At 34.3% G+C, this 16,107-nt stretch overlaps 1 protein-coding gene across 6 annotated transcripts in view; it reads left to right on the forward strand.

Moving 5' to 3' along the window:
* Positions 1–16,107, forward strand: part of LOC131431585 (transmembrane and coiled-coil domains protein 2) — a 216,456-nt gene that overhangs the window by 133,699 nt on the left and 66,650 nt on the right. For 5 of the 6 annotated variants that reach the window (XM_058597398.1, XM_058597404.1, XM_058597399.1 and 2 more), the window contains one exon: positions 847–960. The exons of the other annotated variant lie outside the window; for it this stretch is intronic. In XM_058597398.1, the coding sequence (XP_058453381.1) occupies positions 847–960 (114 nt within the window). The remainder of the gene's footprint in view (positions 1–846; positions 961–16,107) is intronic. 6 annotated transcript variants of the gene reach the window in all.

The raw sequence follows: 16,107 nt of genomic DNA on the forward strand, positions 1-16,107 counted from the left end.
AACAATTTTATGACAGTCGATTACAATTACTAGCTTGCATACGTGTGGAAAAAAAATTGCACCGGTTTTCTATAATATTATGAATCAAATATTTTCTGAAATATAAAATGCTTCAATTAATATGATTCATTTTGCTCATAAAATCATCGACAATAAACATGATCGCATTAAAAAATATGCTTTATGAGTTTCGTGATTTCATGATCATGGAACTTGCAATTTATTAATTGATCAAGAAATCACGAAACTCATAAATTATATTTTCTAATGCGATCATGTTTATTGTCGATGATTTTATGAGCAAAATGAATCATTATACTTCTAGCATTTTATTTTTCAGAAAATATTTATGATTCTACCTATTTCATTCATAATATTATTACTATAATATTTAAAACTAACAAACTTTGAGGTTTCCTCCTTCCATCTAGACCTAAATGGAATCTATGCTAAAAAAGAATAACTATATAGTGATTCTAATTGATCCTTAATTTTATTATTATTATGAAAATCATACATATTATCTGTAATATCTATAATATTGTAATATATTATATTTATTATATATTGAATTATATAGGTAAAATCATAAGATATATCACAACTAACAAACTTTGAGGTTTCTTATGATTTTACCTATATAATTCAATATATAATAAATATAATATATAATAATATTATAGATATTACAGATAATATGTATGATTTTCATAATAATAATAAAATTAAGGATCAATTAGAATCACTATATAGTTATTCTTTTTTAGCATAGATTCCATATAGGTCTAGATGGAAGGAGGAAACCTCAAAGTTTGTTAGTTTTAAATAATCATCTTTTGTTTGCAGAACGAAATAGAAAATTTGAAGCAAGCCATAGCTGATTTAGAAGAAAAAGTTCAATATCAGAGTGATGAACGTTTAAGGGATGTTTACGAAATAATGGACAACTGCCAAACAAGGGTAAGTATTGAAAGCAATTTTCTTTACGAAATAAAATTAACTGGAAATGACAATTATTTTAAATTCAAATTCTTGTATAATGCTATCAAAAGTAATTCGTAAAATCAATTTTTTCGCAAAACGTACTGTTGCGGTACCTAATTGCCCTTGGCACAGCTTATACGTCATTTTTTGCATAGAAGGGAAAAATATTTTCCTTGAGCGGACACATATTTTCCTTGAGCGTTGAAAGATTAATGAATTAAAGTTGCTTTAAGCATTGTTTAGCCAAAGCAAAATGTAAAGGAACAGAATTGAATATTTAGTATATCAAAATGACGAATGAATGCCACCAAAGTGTAGTAGCAATTTTACACAACATTATAATAATAAGAAATAGAAAAGAATATTTGCTTATAATGCAAACAAAAAAACCGAAAATTCATTGAAATAACCACTCTACAATTTGTTATTTTGCTTTGCTCTTGGTGCAAAAAAAAAGCAGTAAACACATTTGGCTGCGAGTAGGATTAATATAGATAATAATTTAATTTAATTTAATAATGAATAATTTATATTACTCCTACGCGCAGCCAAATGTGTTTACTGCTATTTTTTTCACACCAAGAGCAAAGCAAAATAACAAATTGTAAAGTGGTTATTTCAATGAATTTCCCTTTTTTTTTGTTTGCATTATAAGCAAATATTCATTTCTTTTTTTTACATTTTGACTTAGCGATGCTAAAAGCAGTCTTAATTGAGCTAACAGTTCAACTTAAGGCACTGCAATATACAATATTTTTTTAAAATACATACATGAATGTTTTCATGATTTCCGTCGATCGTAGGTGTTCCGGGATTCCACGCAGTTCGCGCTGCATGGATGTGTCAAAAATAAAGTTGAGTCAGGGACATTTATTAGGTATATGAATATATCTTGAAGGATTGATTTCCTGCCTTGAATCTTGTTTAAAATCGAAGCTCAACTAGCTTCTTGAGGTTATTAATAACCAGGATACCAGACCTAACATCTTATTAGCAACTAAAAAGAATTATCGCCAGAACTAGTGATCATTTTATCGTCAGGTCAAAGTGACCAAAAATAGTTGAATGTTTTCTTGTTTTTTATCGTTCTTTTGAAATCAACTTTGGCAGGCTACTGAATAAAATGAATACAAGCCAAGTAAAACAATTAAAATATAACATTTGTGCTAAAACCAAAATTCAAAAATATATACGTTTATGAAAAATGTATCATTATACGTAAATCGAATAAATGTTAATAACAGTTTTCTTTGATTTGATAATACATTTAAGCGGTGGTTACAAATTTAAATCCACTTATGAGCAGGGTGGCAATTGACCGGGAAAAAGTCGAAAATTTGGTTTTATCGGGAAAAACCGGGAAAAAACCTGGAGTTTTAGTGTGAATCCGGAAAAAACTTACTAGTCCTAATCCTATCGATTTTCAGTATCGTGATTTACCTGATGGAACATATAAAAAGTTGGAGCCAATACCAGAGTGGCAAGTGACCGGGAAAATCGGGAAAACCGGGAAAAAGTCGGGAATTTGATTTCACCGGGAAAAACCGGGAAAAAGTCGGGAATTTTAGTGAAAAACCGGGAAAAAAATTACTACCTCACCTATGAGTAACAGTTGTTAGCATAATGATTTTTTTCAACAATTGAAAAGTAGGAGACAATACCCAAGTTTGCGTTTGAGCGAAATGTTCAGTACAAGTGTTGAAATAACTTATTGTCTATTGGAAATTGGGCCTACACCCCACGTCTCGTCCAACGATTTTTAGAGGCTTGCAGGAATTTTTAGCTCATTTTGAGCAATAAGGATAATTTGGATGCTTCTGTTGGATTTTTATCCAATTTTTGAATAAGTATTCAACACACTTGCAAAATTTATGGCAAAATCTCAAGGTAAAATAGGGAAAATTTTTAATAAAATTATTGAACATTTTTAGTAGCCTTCATGTTTTTCATCATAATTTGTCCCAGTAATGTCATCTTTAGGCAATACTTGTGTTATGCTTATACTCGCAAGATTGGAAGAGTTGTTCACTTTGATCTTATTCGCCGTTTACAGGAAGTATTTGAGTTCATTTTTGAGAGTTGAAACTGGTTTCTGAGGACTAGTATACAATGTTAGAAAGATTTAGAAAATGGATTGATTTGTTCAGTGAATCTATGTTTAATTTTATTTTAAAGGTCCTCAACTATTCCATAGTTGGATCACAAGAACGTTGATATTGATGTAGATAAAAATGAATTGAATTTAATTTGAGCTTTTGGAACTTCAATAAGGTAATGATTTAAAATATATGCGGCCTTATCTATTTTTCCCAAAACAATTTGAAAACCTGATTGTTATTGATTGATCTGCTAGAATCAGGCCAAAAAATTTCTCATATAGATAATTAGTTGAGCTATTGGAAATAAAACTGGTTTAAAACCAACGGAGAGTTTATCATGAAGAACTCGTACTTTCTGATTACTCTACGAGCATTTAGAATCCTATTAGGAAAATCGATCGAACAGATCGATATATTGTGCATTTTAACTGCAATCATTTGATTTATTTGCCCATCAACGCATTTAAATCGTAAACATTCTTTATTGACTAACAGATACATTAGAAAAATTGGTGTTTTAAAAGAGCAAGTCGTGGCAGCCGAACGGTTTTGCGAAATCTTCTAATACACACATCTAATACATCTAATGTTTTTAAACTCAATTCTATTACATGAAAATTCAAAATTTCTGGTCTGACAGGACTTATTTAATAATTGGTTTTATGGTTTTCATCACAATCACAGCATGATAATTCATCTGATGGTATCATTCATTGCTTGCAAGCGACAAACTTTAAACAGTATATGTCCATATAACAATTTATTGTACCATGGCCGAAGCCCTGGCAATGACGATATTATGTTTGATTCGCTGTGCCATCATCAGTGTTTGTTATTGCCGATAATTTGGCAGAAAGTGGCTCGATATTTCTCTACATTGTATACAACATTTTCAATCTGGTAGAAGATACTACAAGAACTCGATGTCTCTCAATGCATGAACCGTGAGAGAATTCACTCCACTTCATACTCTGAGTATTTCATAGCCCTTAACAAAACATATACAGTCCGGCAATGATCGGCGCGGTGAGGAATTTGCCAAGAAAGAATCGCAAGTTGATAATTATCGCAGATAATTCGACTTGATTCTCATACTAGGTCACAATATACAATATTTCAAACCCTGGTCTGGAGCATTCACAGCTATTTTCATAGATACAACTTTTACAAAGGTTATATTCACATAGTTAGAATAAGCGGCAATAGTAAAATGATTCTATCGCAATTATCCACTGCCCGTATAGAATCGGATCGCAAAACGAGAATAAGCAACCTTTTGCTGCTTCAGAGAGAATCCCCACAGCAGCGAGCTAACCTTTGATTCTCAGACAGGTCATCGAGAGAAATTTGCTTTCTCACTGGTGTCCGTTCTATGTTATATGAACCATGACGGTGTTTTGTTGCTTAGATGATATCCGTCTCTCTTTGATGGCACTGATTGAATCGTGTGAATAGTTGCTAGCGAGCGTTCTTTGATACGATAAAAGCCATCCTCGGCCATCATGCCGTTTATAATTTTCCCGCAGAACTGGGACTTCCACTTTCACTTCCGGAAGGAGCGAAAAAAAATGTACAAAATGATTTGAAGTTGCAATCATGGATTGTTGTTGTTTTTTCTGAGTGGCAAGCGTCCGTTTTTGTGATTGTTGTTCCTTATTGATTTATTTTCAATCATATGTATACCAAAAAAATTATAAAAACAGTCATGTGCACTCGGAAGAAATCGGTTACGTGTAACCAAAACCCCTGAATGACTTGAAAAAGGCTTTATACTTTTCTTATATGCACATGTTATAATGACTATTTTCTATTTATACATCGAAATGCCTGGAAAGTATGAGAAACCTCAATTAGCGGGCCTATTACAATGATCCTTTTTGGATGTGAGATATTTGTTTAAAGTTTGAATTAAAAAATATTTAAAAAAAATCAAACAGGAGTGATTTGAGCCTATTCCAAAAACCTGGAATTTTTGTCTCAAAAAACCGGGAAAACCGGGAAAAAACCGGGAAATTGAAATCGGCAATTCACTTGCCACCCTGCAATACTCAATTTTGTGTTTGAACCAGAAGTTCAGTACAATTTTTGAAATATCTTATTGTACCGCACAAGTTTAATGGTGCACAATCCATTGAAAATGGGGCCAGCACCCCATGTCTCAACGGTTTTTGTATGGGTTTGACTTTAATTTTAAATCAATAAGAGCTTTCTCAGTTGTAATCAATAACAGTTGAGCGGTGGTTACAAATTTAATTGCTCATCATTATGATTAAATCTCGACAAATATTAGAAAAGGTTCCAAGTGAAAATGACAGTTTTTCTTTCAATTATTACGACGTATTGCTGTATTTTTTTCAACAGCAGATCGAAAGTTGATAGTTACAGACGTTATTCAATGCAAAGTGTGAGATAGAAGGATTGCCGATAGGACCGGAATAATGTCGATGTCGACGAAGGAGCAGTCGAAGATTGTCGATGATAGGAGAATCAAATTTAGTTCATCTCAGTCACTAGAGGCATAGATTGTTGTTGATTTTTCAAAGTGACATGCGTACATTTTAAGAAAAGTAGGATTTTCTTCTCTCGCTAAAACCCAACTCTGAAAGAATATCGTATATGTTGTTAGATCTTTATCGTTAGCATGTTGGCGTCTCGTCCTCATGTACACCTCGTGCACTGTACAACTGGTCAAATTAGCTCTGTGAAATCTTGTATGCACAAATTCAGGAGAGGCTTATGCTTATGGCAGTTGAAAACAAATTGCTGTCTCAGTTGCAACGTCGAAGCGCACAACCCGTAAATTTTGTCACGAGACGCCACTGGTTGTTAGAATGAATCGAGTTTGCGGGAGGATTTTTAATTTTTAACCTTATACTTTTATCTAGATAAGTCGAAAAATAAAGTCGTGTCAGGGACATTTATTAGGTATTCGAATATATCTTGAAGGATTGATTTCCTATCACATTTAATTAAAATATACAGTCATGAATCTTGTTTGAGATCCAAGCTCAACTAGCTTATCAAAGTTAGTTATAACCCGGGGATTCAGTACCTCACATTTCATCAGCAGTTGCGATGAAAGCTCCCAAAAACGATTTTTCAATGGAAGAATTATCGTTACAACTTCAAGACATTGTATGAATGCATCCTGAAGCAATTCGCAAACAACGAATTATAATAGCAAACAACGAATCCACACAAGTTTAATAATATTAGAGTTTGCAGCGGAACGAAATCAAACGCATCCATGTTCCATCACCGAAAGTATCGTTGTCTGTTACAATTTTATTAGATCTTCCGGGAGAGCAGCCCAACAAGATCTTGTAATTGTTTGAAGAAAATTCACTCTCTGTTGGCATTTTGTTATCAGATACCTAATGTGTCCTCTCTACGTACATTTGAAATCAATCCACAGCCCGGGGTATTTGAAAGCCAAAACCTGTTGCATCATTCTCATCATCATCAATAACAGTTGAGCGGTGGTTACAAATTTAATTGCTCATCATTATGATTAAATTTCAAGAAATATTAGAAAAGGTTCCAAGTGAAAATGACAGTTTTTCTTTCAATTATTACGACGTATTGCTGTATTTTTTTCAACAGCAGATCGAAAGTTGATAGTTACAGACGTTATTCTATGCAAAGTGTGAGATAGAAGGATTGCCGATAGGACCGGAATAATGTCGATATCGACGAAGGAGCAGTCGAAGATTGTCGATGATAGGAGAATCAAATTTAGTTCATCTCAGTCACTAGAGGCATAGATTGTTGTTGTTTTTTCAAAGTGACATGCGTACATTTTAAGAAAAGTAGGATTTTGTTCTCTCGCCAAAACCCAACTCTGAAAGAATATCGTATATGTTGTTAGATCTTTGTCGTTAGCATGTTGGCGTCTCGTCCTCATGTACACCTCGTGCACTGTACAACTGGTCAAATTAGCTCTGTGAAATCTTGTATGCACAAATTCAGGAGAGGCTTATGCTTATGGCAGTTGAAAACAAATTGCTGTCTCAGTTGCAACGTCGAAGCGCACAACCCGTAAATTTTGTCACGAGACGCCACTGGTTGTTAGAATGAATCGAGTTTGCGGGAGGATTTTTAATTTTTAACCTTATACTTTTATCTAGATAAGTCGAAAAATAAAGTCGTGTCAGGGACAGGTATTCGAATATATCTTGAAGGATTGATTTCCTATCACATTTGATTAAAATATACAGTCAACTAGCTTATCAAAGTTAGTTATAACCCGGGGATTCAGTACCTCACATTTCATCAGCAGTTGCGATGAAAGCTCCCAAAAACGATTTTTCAATGGAAGAATTATCGTTACAACTTCAAGACATTGTATAAATGCATCCTGAAGCAATTCGCAAACAACAAATTATAATAGCAAGCAACGAATCCACACAAGTTTAATAATATTAGAGTTTGCTGCGGAACGAAATCAAACGCATCCATGTTCCATCACCGAAAGTATCGTTGTCTGTTACAATTTTATTAGATCTTCCGGGTGAGCAGCCCAACAAGATCTTGTAATTGTTTGAAGAAAATTCACTCTCTGTTGGCATTTTGTTATCAGATACCTAATGTGTCCTCTCTACGTACATTTGAAATCAATCCACAGCCCGGGGTATTTGAAAGCCAAAACCTGTTGCATCATTCTCATCATCATCAATAACAGTTGAGCGGTGGTTACAAATTTAATTGCTCATCATTATGATTAAATCTCGAGAAATATTAGAAAAGGTTCCAAGTGAAAATGACAGTTTTTCTTTCAATTATTACGACGTATTGCTGTATTTTTTTCAACAGCAGATCAAAAGTTGATAGTTACAGACGTTATTCTATGCAAAGTGTGAGATAGAAGGATTGCCGATAGGACCGGAATAATGTCGATGTCGACGAAGGAGCAGTCGAAGATTGTCGATGATAGGAGAATCAAATTTAGTTCATTTCAGTCACTAGAGGCATAGATTGTTGTTGTTTTTTCAAAGTGACATGCGTACATTTTAAGAAAAGTAGGATTTTGTTCTCTCGCCAAAACCCAACTCTGAAAGAATATCGTATATGTTGTTAGATCTTTGTCGTTAGCATGTTGGCGTCTCGTCCTCATGTACACCTCGTGCACTGTACAACTGGTCAAATTAGCTCTGTGAAATCTTGTATGCACAAATTCAGGAGAGGCCTATGCTTATGGCAGTTGAAAACAAATTGCTGTCTCAGTTGCAACGTCGAAGCGCACAACCCGTAAATTTTGTCACGAGACGCCATTGGTTGTTAGAATGAATCGAGTTTGCGGGAGGATTTTTAATTTTTAACCTTATACTTTTATCTAGATAAGTCGAAAAATAAAGTCGTGTCAGGGACAGGTATTCGAATATATCTTGAAGGATTGATTTCCTATCACATTTGATTAAAATATGCAGTCATGAATCTTGTTTGAGATCCAAGCTCAACTAGCTTATCAAAGTTAGTTATAACCCGGGGATTCAGTACCTCACATTTCATCAGCAGTTGCGATGAAAGCTCCCAAAAACGATTTTTCAATGGAAGAATTATCGTTACAACTTCAAGACATTGTAAAAATGCAGCCTGAAGCAATTCGCAAACAACGAATTATAATCGCAAGCAACGAATCCACTCAAGTTCAATAATATGAGAGTTTGCTGCGGAACGAAATCAAACGCATCCATGTTCCATCACCGAAAGTATCGTTGTCTGTTACAATTTTATTAGATCTTCCGGGTGAGCAGCCCACCAAGATCTTGTAATTGTTTGAAGAAAATTCACTCTCTGTTGGCATTTTGTTATCAGATACCTAATGTGTCCTCTCCACGTACATTTGAAATCAATCCACAGCCCGGGGTATTTGAAAGCCAAAACCTGTTGCATCATTATGAAGCTGAAGCTGCGCGGAATTATTCTTTCCTGAAATCGAATCGATACCAAGATGTACAGCCCAAACGAAAAAAATATCTAAAGTGTCTTGCAATGGTTTTTGCAGGTTAACAGCTTAGGACCAATTTCGTTATCTACCCGGCTTAACGCCTAGTTTATGGTAAGCTTCGTTTAAATTTAATGGTCTCTTTCAAGCCGGGCTTAAAAATTTTAATTTCTTCACACGACACGGCTTACGGTAAACCAATGCCGTTCCAATAATTTTCCAGTACGAACTTCATGTTAGGTAGACGGGTTTTCGTGCTTTTGTTGCGAAAGGAAACCAGAAAAAGCGAATTCGCTCAGGAAATTTGTCTGAAGCTGAGGAGAAAATTTCTGAGATTGGTGCTAAATCGTAAACATATTATTGAATGTAAGGCCCTATGAAATAAAGATAAAAATCATGCTTGAGATGAAATAACAATCGAGTTCAATGCAATTTGTTTGAATACGGTAAGATTATTCATAATAATTCATTATTATTATTCCGGAAATGAATTACAATTATGTGTTAATTGCATGTTCAAACATCCTCTGTATTGAAATAGAATGAATGACATTTCGTTATTCCTAAAAGCACTCCGCCATAAGGGGAGTCTCTATCAAGACGTATAATGTTAAAATAATTAAAATTTAAAGAAAGGTTGTATGCAAGCCATGTTTCACACAAAGCACTTTTGCTTTGCAACAAAACTTTAAATGAATCAAGTTTTGGCATAACGCTTCGACAATTCCAATGCAGGACAATAATTTAATCATTCGCGGCGGATGCTAAATTATCCATCAAATGATACAAAACCTGAGAGAACTGGCCATTGAACTGATAACTGTTTCGAAAAAGTTCTAGCCATTGGAAGAAATGCCGAACTACTAAAAAAAATAAAAATGGATTTTTCGCAGTATTTGATATTTCTGAATAATAATCCAGTGGGCTTCGTTTTACATTCACCAACAGGATTACTGAAATTTTCAGAAATTGTAGAATAGATTCAAAAATATTGAATGCTGCGAAAATCCATTTTACAATTTCTGAAAACTTCAGTAATCCTGTTGGTGAACGTCTTTTCTTGTGCTAGTTCCTAGAGTGGTTTGTGAAATTGTGAGGCACAGTATTTGTATTTAAATTTAGCTTCTTAGATTAGAATTTGGATGATTTTTCTTCTTCCTCTTAACAGAACCTTAAGGAGTGATTTCACTATTTTCATCAGTCAGATTCCTCTGGCCGAAAAACCGTTTTCTGTTTCGAGTGCGGGACATCAATATTTGTTTAAAGCATTTCTGCATATGTGCGCTTAGACCGTGCATTTGAAGAAAGCTTCATTTTGTATTTACGCAACTTAAATGCAGCGCATACTGAAGACTCTCTCCACAATAAACACATTTTTCTATATCTTTATCGCAAATATTATCCTAATGAGGCCCTTGACATTTGATACATTTAGACTTATTCCTGCAATAAATAGCTATATGCACCAATTTTTCACGGTTCGTGCAATTCAAAACATGCGGTGCAAAAGGTCGAACAGGAAGGCAATTTTTGTCGATATTTGGCTAGGCAACGCAGATCCAGCGAATGTTACTCGAAACGAATGTGAGGGACTTATTTTCATCGACAATAGATGTTGGGTTCAATTGCTTGAACTCGAGTATCTTAACTCCCTCAAGCATGGAGTTTTTGAAACGACCAATTTCAATGTCCACCTCCTTCGATAGAATCGATATTTAATAGCAAAAAAATTACAGGTTACAATTGCCTGTTTTAAATTGAATTTTATCCCTATTTACTTTAGAGATGTGACGTTGAATGTGACGTTGAATCTTTTGTAATTTGCATCAAATTTAATGCCTTGGGATTGTTTAGGTGTATTTAAGAACTTACTAGTATCTGAAATCGAAGACGGATGATTTTCCATTACAACAATAATGGAAAATTATCCCACTTTTTATTGGTAAATTAAAAATATCACAACAAAAACTTGTTTTATAAAATTTCAGTTATAAGAGAAATAAAAATAATTTATTCTTTTTGTTCATAAATGTTTCTATGTGTTCCGTCGATCGTAGGTGTTCCGGGATTTCACGCAGTTCATGCTTCATGGATGTGTCGAAAAATAAAGTCTTGTCAGGGACATTTATTATTATATCTTGAAGGATTGATTTCCTGTCACATTTGATTAAAATATACAGTCATGAATCTTGTTTGAGATCCAAGCTCAACTAGCTTCTCAAAGTTAGTTATAACCAGGGGATTCAGTACCTCACATTTCATCAGCAGTTGCGATGAAAGCTCCCAAAAACGATTTTTCAATGGAAGAATTATCGTTACAACTTCAAGACATTGTATAAATGCATCCTGAAGCAATTCGCAAACATCGAATTATAATCGCAAGCAACGAATCCACACAAGTTTAATAATATTAGAGTTTGCAGCGGAACGAAATCAAACGCATCCATGTTCCATCACCGAAAGTATTGTTGTCTGTTACAATTTTATTAGATCTTCCAGGTGAGCAGCCCAACAAGATCTTGTAATTGTTTGAAGAAAATTCACTCTATGTTGGCATTTTGTTATCAGATACCTAATGTGTCCTCTCTATGTTCATTTGAAATCAATCCACAGCCCGGGGTATTTGAAAGCCAAAACCTGTTGCATCATTCTCCTCATAATATAAAGCTGAAGCTGCGCGGAATTATTCTTTCCTGAAATCGAATCGATCCAAGATGTACAGCCCAAACGAAAAAAATATCTAAAGTGTCTTGCAATGGTTTTTGCAGGTTAACAGCATAGGACCAATTTCGTTATCTACCCGGCTTAACGCCTAGTTTATGGTAAGCTTCGTTTAAATTTAATGGTCTCTTCCAAGCCGGGCTTAAAAATTTTAACTTCTTCACACGACACGGCTTACGGTAAACCAATGCCGTTCCAATAATTTTCCAGTACGAACTTCATGTTAGGTAGACGGGTTTTTGTGCTTTTGTTGCGAAAAAAACCAGAAAAAGCGAATTCGCTCAGGAAATTTTTCTGAAACTGAGGAGAAAATTTCTGAGATTGGTGCTAAATCGTAAACATATTATTGAATGTAAGGCTACGACACACAATGAAATAAAGATAAAAATCATGCTTGGAATGAAATAACAATCGAGTTCAATGCAATTTGTTTGAATACGGTAAGATAAGAATTCATTATTCAATTCCGGAAATGAATTACAATTATGTGTTAATTGCAAACCTTCGACTTTTAAGAATCTCCAATTATAATGGTCCCAAACATGCTGACGTTGTGCATACATTGTTACCATTATATTGATAGAGCACTTTTAAAAAATATACACGTTGCATTACAAATACAAAATAACCCCAAAAAGTTGAATAGGAAAAAATTTAAAAATTTCATTTTAAAGCTTCTATTGAAACCTAAAAATTGATGGCTATCCCATCCGTGCCTTTTAAAAAAATGAAGAAGTAACAGCTAAAACAATTTACAGATATATTCAAAATTTCAAGTTCTTGTTGAAACATAATTATTGAAACAATAAAACTAACGTAACTACGTCAAAACAAATAAACACATGTAGAATCAAAGTCTTGCCAGTCGACTACCTACTGTTTACAACCAACGTACGTACCGGCGAATTGCTCACAAAAATTCTACCACATAAATCTCACATATAAATAGCTATGCATTGTAGAACAGATATCAGTTTATAACAAATCCTATTAAAAAAAGTTACAATACTACAATATGGTTTTCCCAGTGTTGTAAACCTTTTCTTGGTTTTCTGTGTTTCGGAAAATTTTTCCTGTTAACGGAACTATAATCGGAAAATTAGAAGCTCAAAAGAATACCACTTTAGGCATTTGTGATCGCTGTCGTAGGAGCCAAGTATTGTCGTTTACGTAGAACCTTTAAAAATGTAACATTGGTGCTAGAACCAGTCCTCAAAAATATATACGTTCAAACATTCTCTGTATTGAAATAGAAGTAAGAAAACATTTAAAAAAAAGTATTCGTCAGTTGCAACTAGCATTTCTTCAAATTCTTCGGAGGCTCCTTTTCCTTGACCTCAATAGAAATTATGCAACGTTCGACGACGATAATGATCGGTATGAAAATACTGCAGTTACAACGGAAAATATTGCATAACTCACCAAAGAGGGTCGTCACAAAAAGATTCAATATAGCTATTATTTCAGGGTTTTGTTGTTTTTGATTCGCCTCGCATTTTTTCGGCAAAGGCCCAAATCATTGCGTTGGCAGGCGTGCTACAATCGACCCAAGCGGCGCGCGGACAGACAACCATTCTCGTACTTCAAGTTTGGTGGCCTGACCCCTCTTGTTTGATCCGAGCATTGTTGACGGTGGACAGAGCGGAAAGTTAGCTGACGCATACGGTGCGAGAAAAGTACCGTGGCTGGACTTAGTGCGCAACTCGCGGAGTTGGATACCGGAAAGTGAATGCTGACTGAACGAGCGACGTCTTTATGTTGCTTATGAACAGGTTGATTGCTGCAGCTGAACGATCGCCGAGAGAGAGCAGCTATCGTGTGTTTGCCGTTGGCAAAATGGCGACGTAATTGAGATGATTCATAGGCTAAGTTCACAAGTCTCCGGTACCGTGAGTATCTCATAATATTTTATGAGATAACGCTGAGGAAAGTGAAGAATTTTGAGACGGTGCACAGTGGTCCAAAACGGCAATTTCATGCCTTTAATTATTTTTCAACAAAACCGTAGACTTTTCATCATTGGTGTCTTATGAAAAGTTGCACGGGTTGTTACTGCGGTTTTATGTACATTGACGGCCATGTTCCAGTACACGTGTAAAGACAGATAAAAAAATTAACTTTTTACTGGAAGCAGCTAGAGAATTTTCGTCTTCGACAATATTGTAGAAAAACAAATTTCGAGTTAATTTTACTTAAGAAAATATTTTTCTAACTCTCGCCATTCATTAATTTTAGGTGGTTTAAATAATAAAGTTTTAAAAATCAGTTTTTTTGTTCTAACAAGTTTTATATTCTTCTGAGAGTAATGATTTTTTCTACAAAACTAGATTTTGTGCAAATACTTAACAGTCTATAACATTTCAATGTGCTATGATAAATTTCAAAAGACTTATGAATATTTTTTATGTAAAATACAGTCGAAATTCAAACTTAAATATCGCAGAAGAGTGCAAAAAGTAGCAGATCAAACAGTTTAGGTTGGATATTAATTTCGATTTAGAACAAAACCTCGAAGGAATGGTTTGTATCCGATTGTATCCAAGGATTTCATCAATATATATAGCTGGAAAATTGGAAGCCGCTGTAATATAAAACGAATATAATAATAGTAATAATAATAAAAATAATAACAATAATAATAATAATAACGATGATAATAATAAGAATAATATTAATAATAATAATAATAATAATAATGAGAATAACAATAAGAATAATAATAACGATAATAATAATGATAAAAATAATAATATGTAACTGTGAATATCTTCAATATATTTTAGAAATATTTTGTTTTTTATTATAATTAAATAAATTTTTCTTAGCAAACACATTGTTGTAAATGTAATCCAATTTGAAAATAACACAACATCAAAACAACCGGCGATTCTTGAGCTCCAACCTGTGAACATTGGTGGATGTGCTGTATAACAAAGACAAATGTGGCGGTTACACTATTGCTGGTAGCCAGCATGCTGGTGCCAGTATACTGACACACCAGCAGTTGGCAATGTTTACACCATTGCTGGAAATTTCTTGCTGGCAAAATTTGTAAAAACTATAAAAAACATCTTTGAAATACTTGAATCATCATGCTCATTAATGATATTGATCCACTTTGCGCGAAGAAATGCTTTTAACTAAGAAAAACATGAAATACGTGCGAGATATACATCAATTTCATTCCGTCGCCATCTTGAATTTCTCCATCAGCATCGCTTGCCAGCATGAAATTTAGAACGATCAAAAATTTTCATGCTGGCAACAACCAGCAGCTGGCAAGCGTTTACATTATGCTGGTAGCGTGCTGGTGCAGACGACATTGAATACAAAAAGAAATTTCAGTACTGGATTAGAAATTCTAATCACGCACTGTCACCCATCGATAATGCCAGGTAACGATGTGCGAGGTAACGATGACTTATGTAAGCTTTTTCACACAATAGCAGAATTGTTATCCAGATGAATCGTCCATAAAGGTTACTGAGACATCTGTAGAAGTTGAATTACAAAAATTTCTGGATCATACATCTAATAGGTTAGTAGAAGCTAATAGTGACAAACTAACACATTTCACAGATGATGAACTGCTATCCATTAAACTAACCGTTAAGTGGGGATTCGATGGAAGCACTGACCATTCAGAATACAAGCAAAAATTTCTGAAGGATGATGGCTCAAAAAATGATGGAAATATATTTTTGACCTCTATTGTTCCAATAGTAGCCGCGAGTAATGAAAAAATTCTATTTCAAAACCCCCGGCCTTCTTCAACCCGTTACTGTGGACCGCTTCGAATACAATTTGTCAAGCAAACCACAGAAATTTCAATGCGTGAGAGAAATTATTTTAATCAACAGATAGAAAATTTGAAACCAACGATTATATTAAATGAGACTAGAAGAATCAAAATTCATTATAAAATGGTGCTAACAATGGTTGACGGTAAAATTTTTAACGCATTAACGGCCACTAAGTCATCTCGAAAATGTTACATATGTCAAGCTACTCCAAAAATGATGAACAATATTGTGGAAATCAAAACACGCACGATTAATACGGATACATTTCAGTTTGGTTTATTAACATTACATGCATGGATAAGGTTCACATTTCATATCGATTAGAAATCAAATCATGGCAAGCACGTGGAACTGATCGCGAAAAGTTGGTCAAACGAAAAATTCAAATTCAACTTCTATTCAAAACTGAGATGGGGTTGATAATCGACAAACCATGCGCGGGAGGTGCGGGTACATCTAACGATGGAAATTCGGCGCGAATTTTTTTCTCCTTTGCTGAACAAACAGCTAAGATAACGGGTATTGAAGTTAATGTACTCAAACGATGCGGCAGCAT

The sequence above is a fragment of the Malaya genurostris genome, chromosome 2 (genome assembly GCF_030247185.1).
Source record: "Malaya genurostris strain Urasoe2022 chromosome 2, Malgen_1.1, whole genome shotgun sequence".
NCBI classification, from domain to species: domain Eukaryota; kingdom Metazoa; phylum Arthropoda; class Insecta; order Diptera; family Culicidae; genus Malaya; species Malaya genurostris.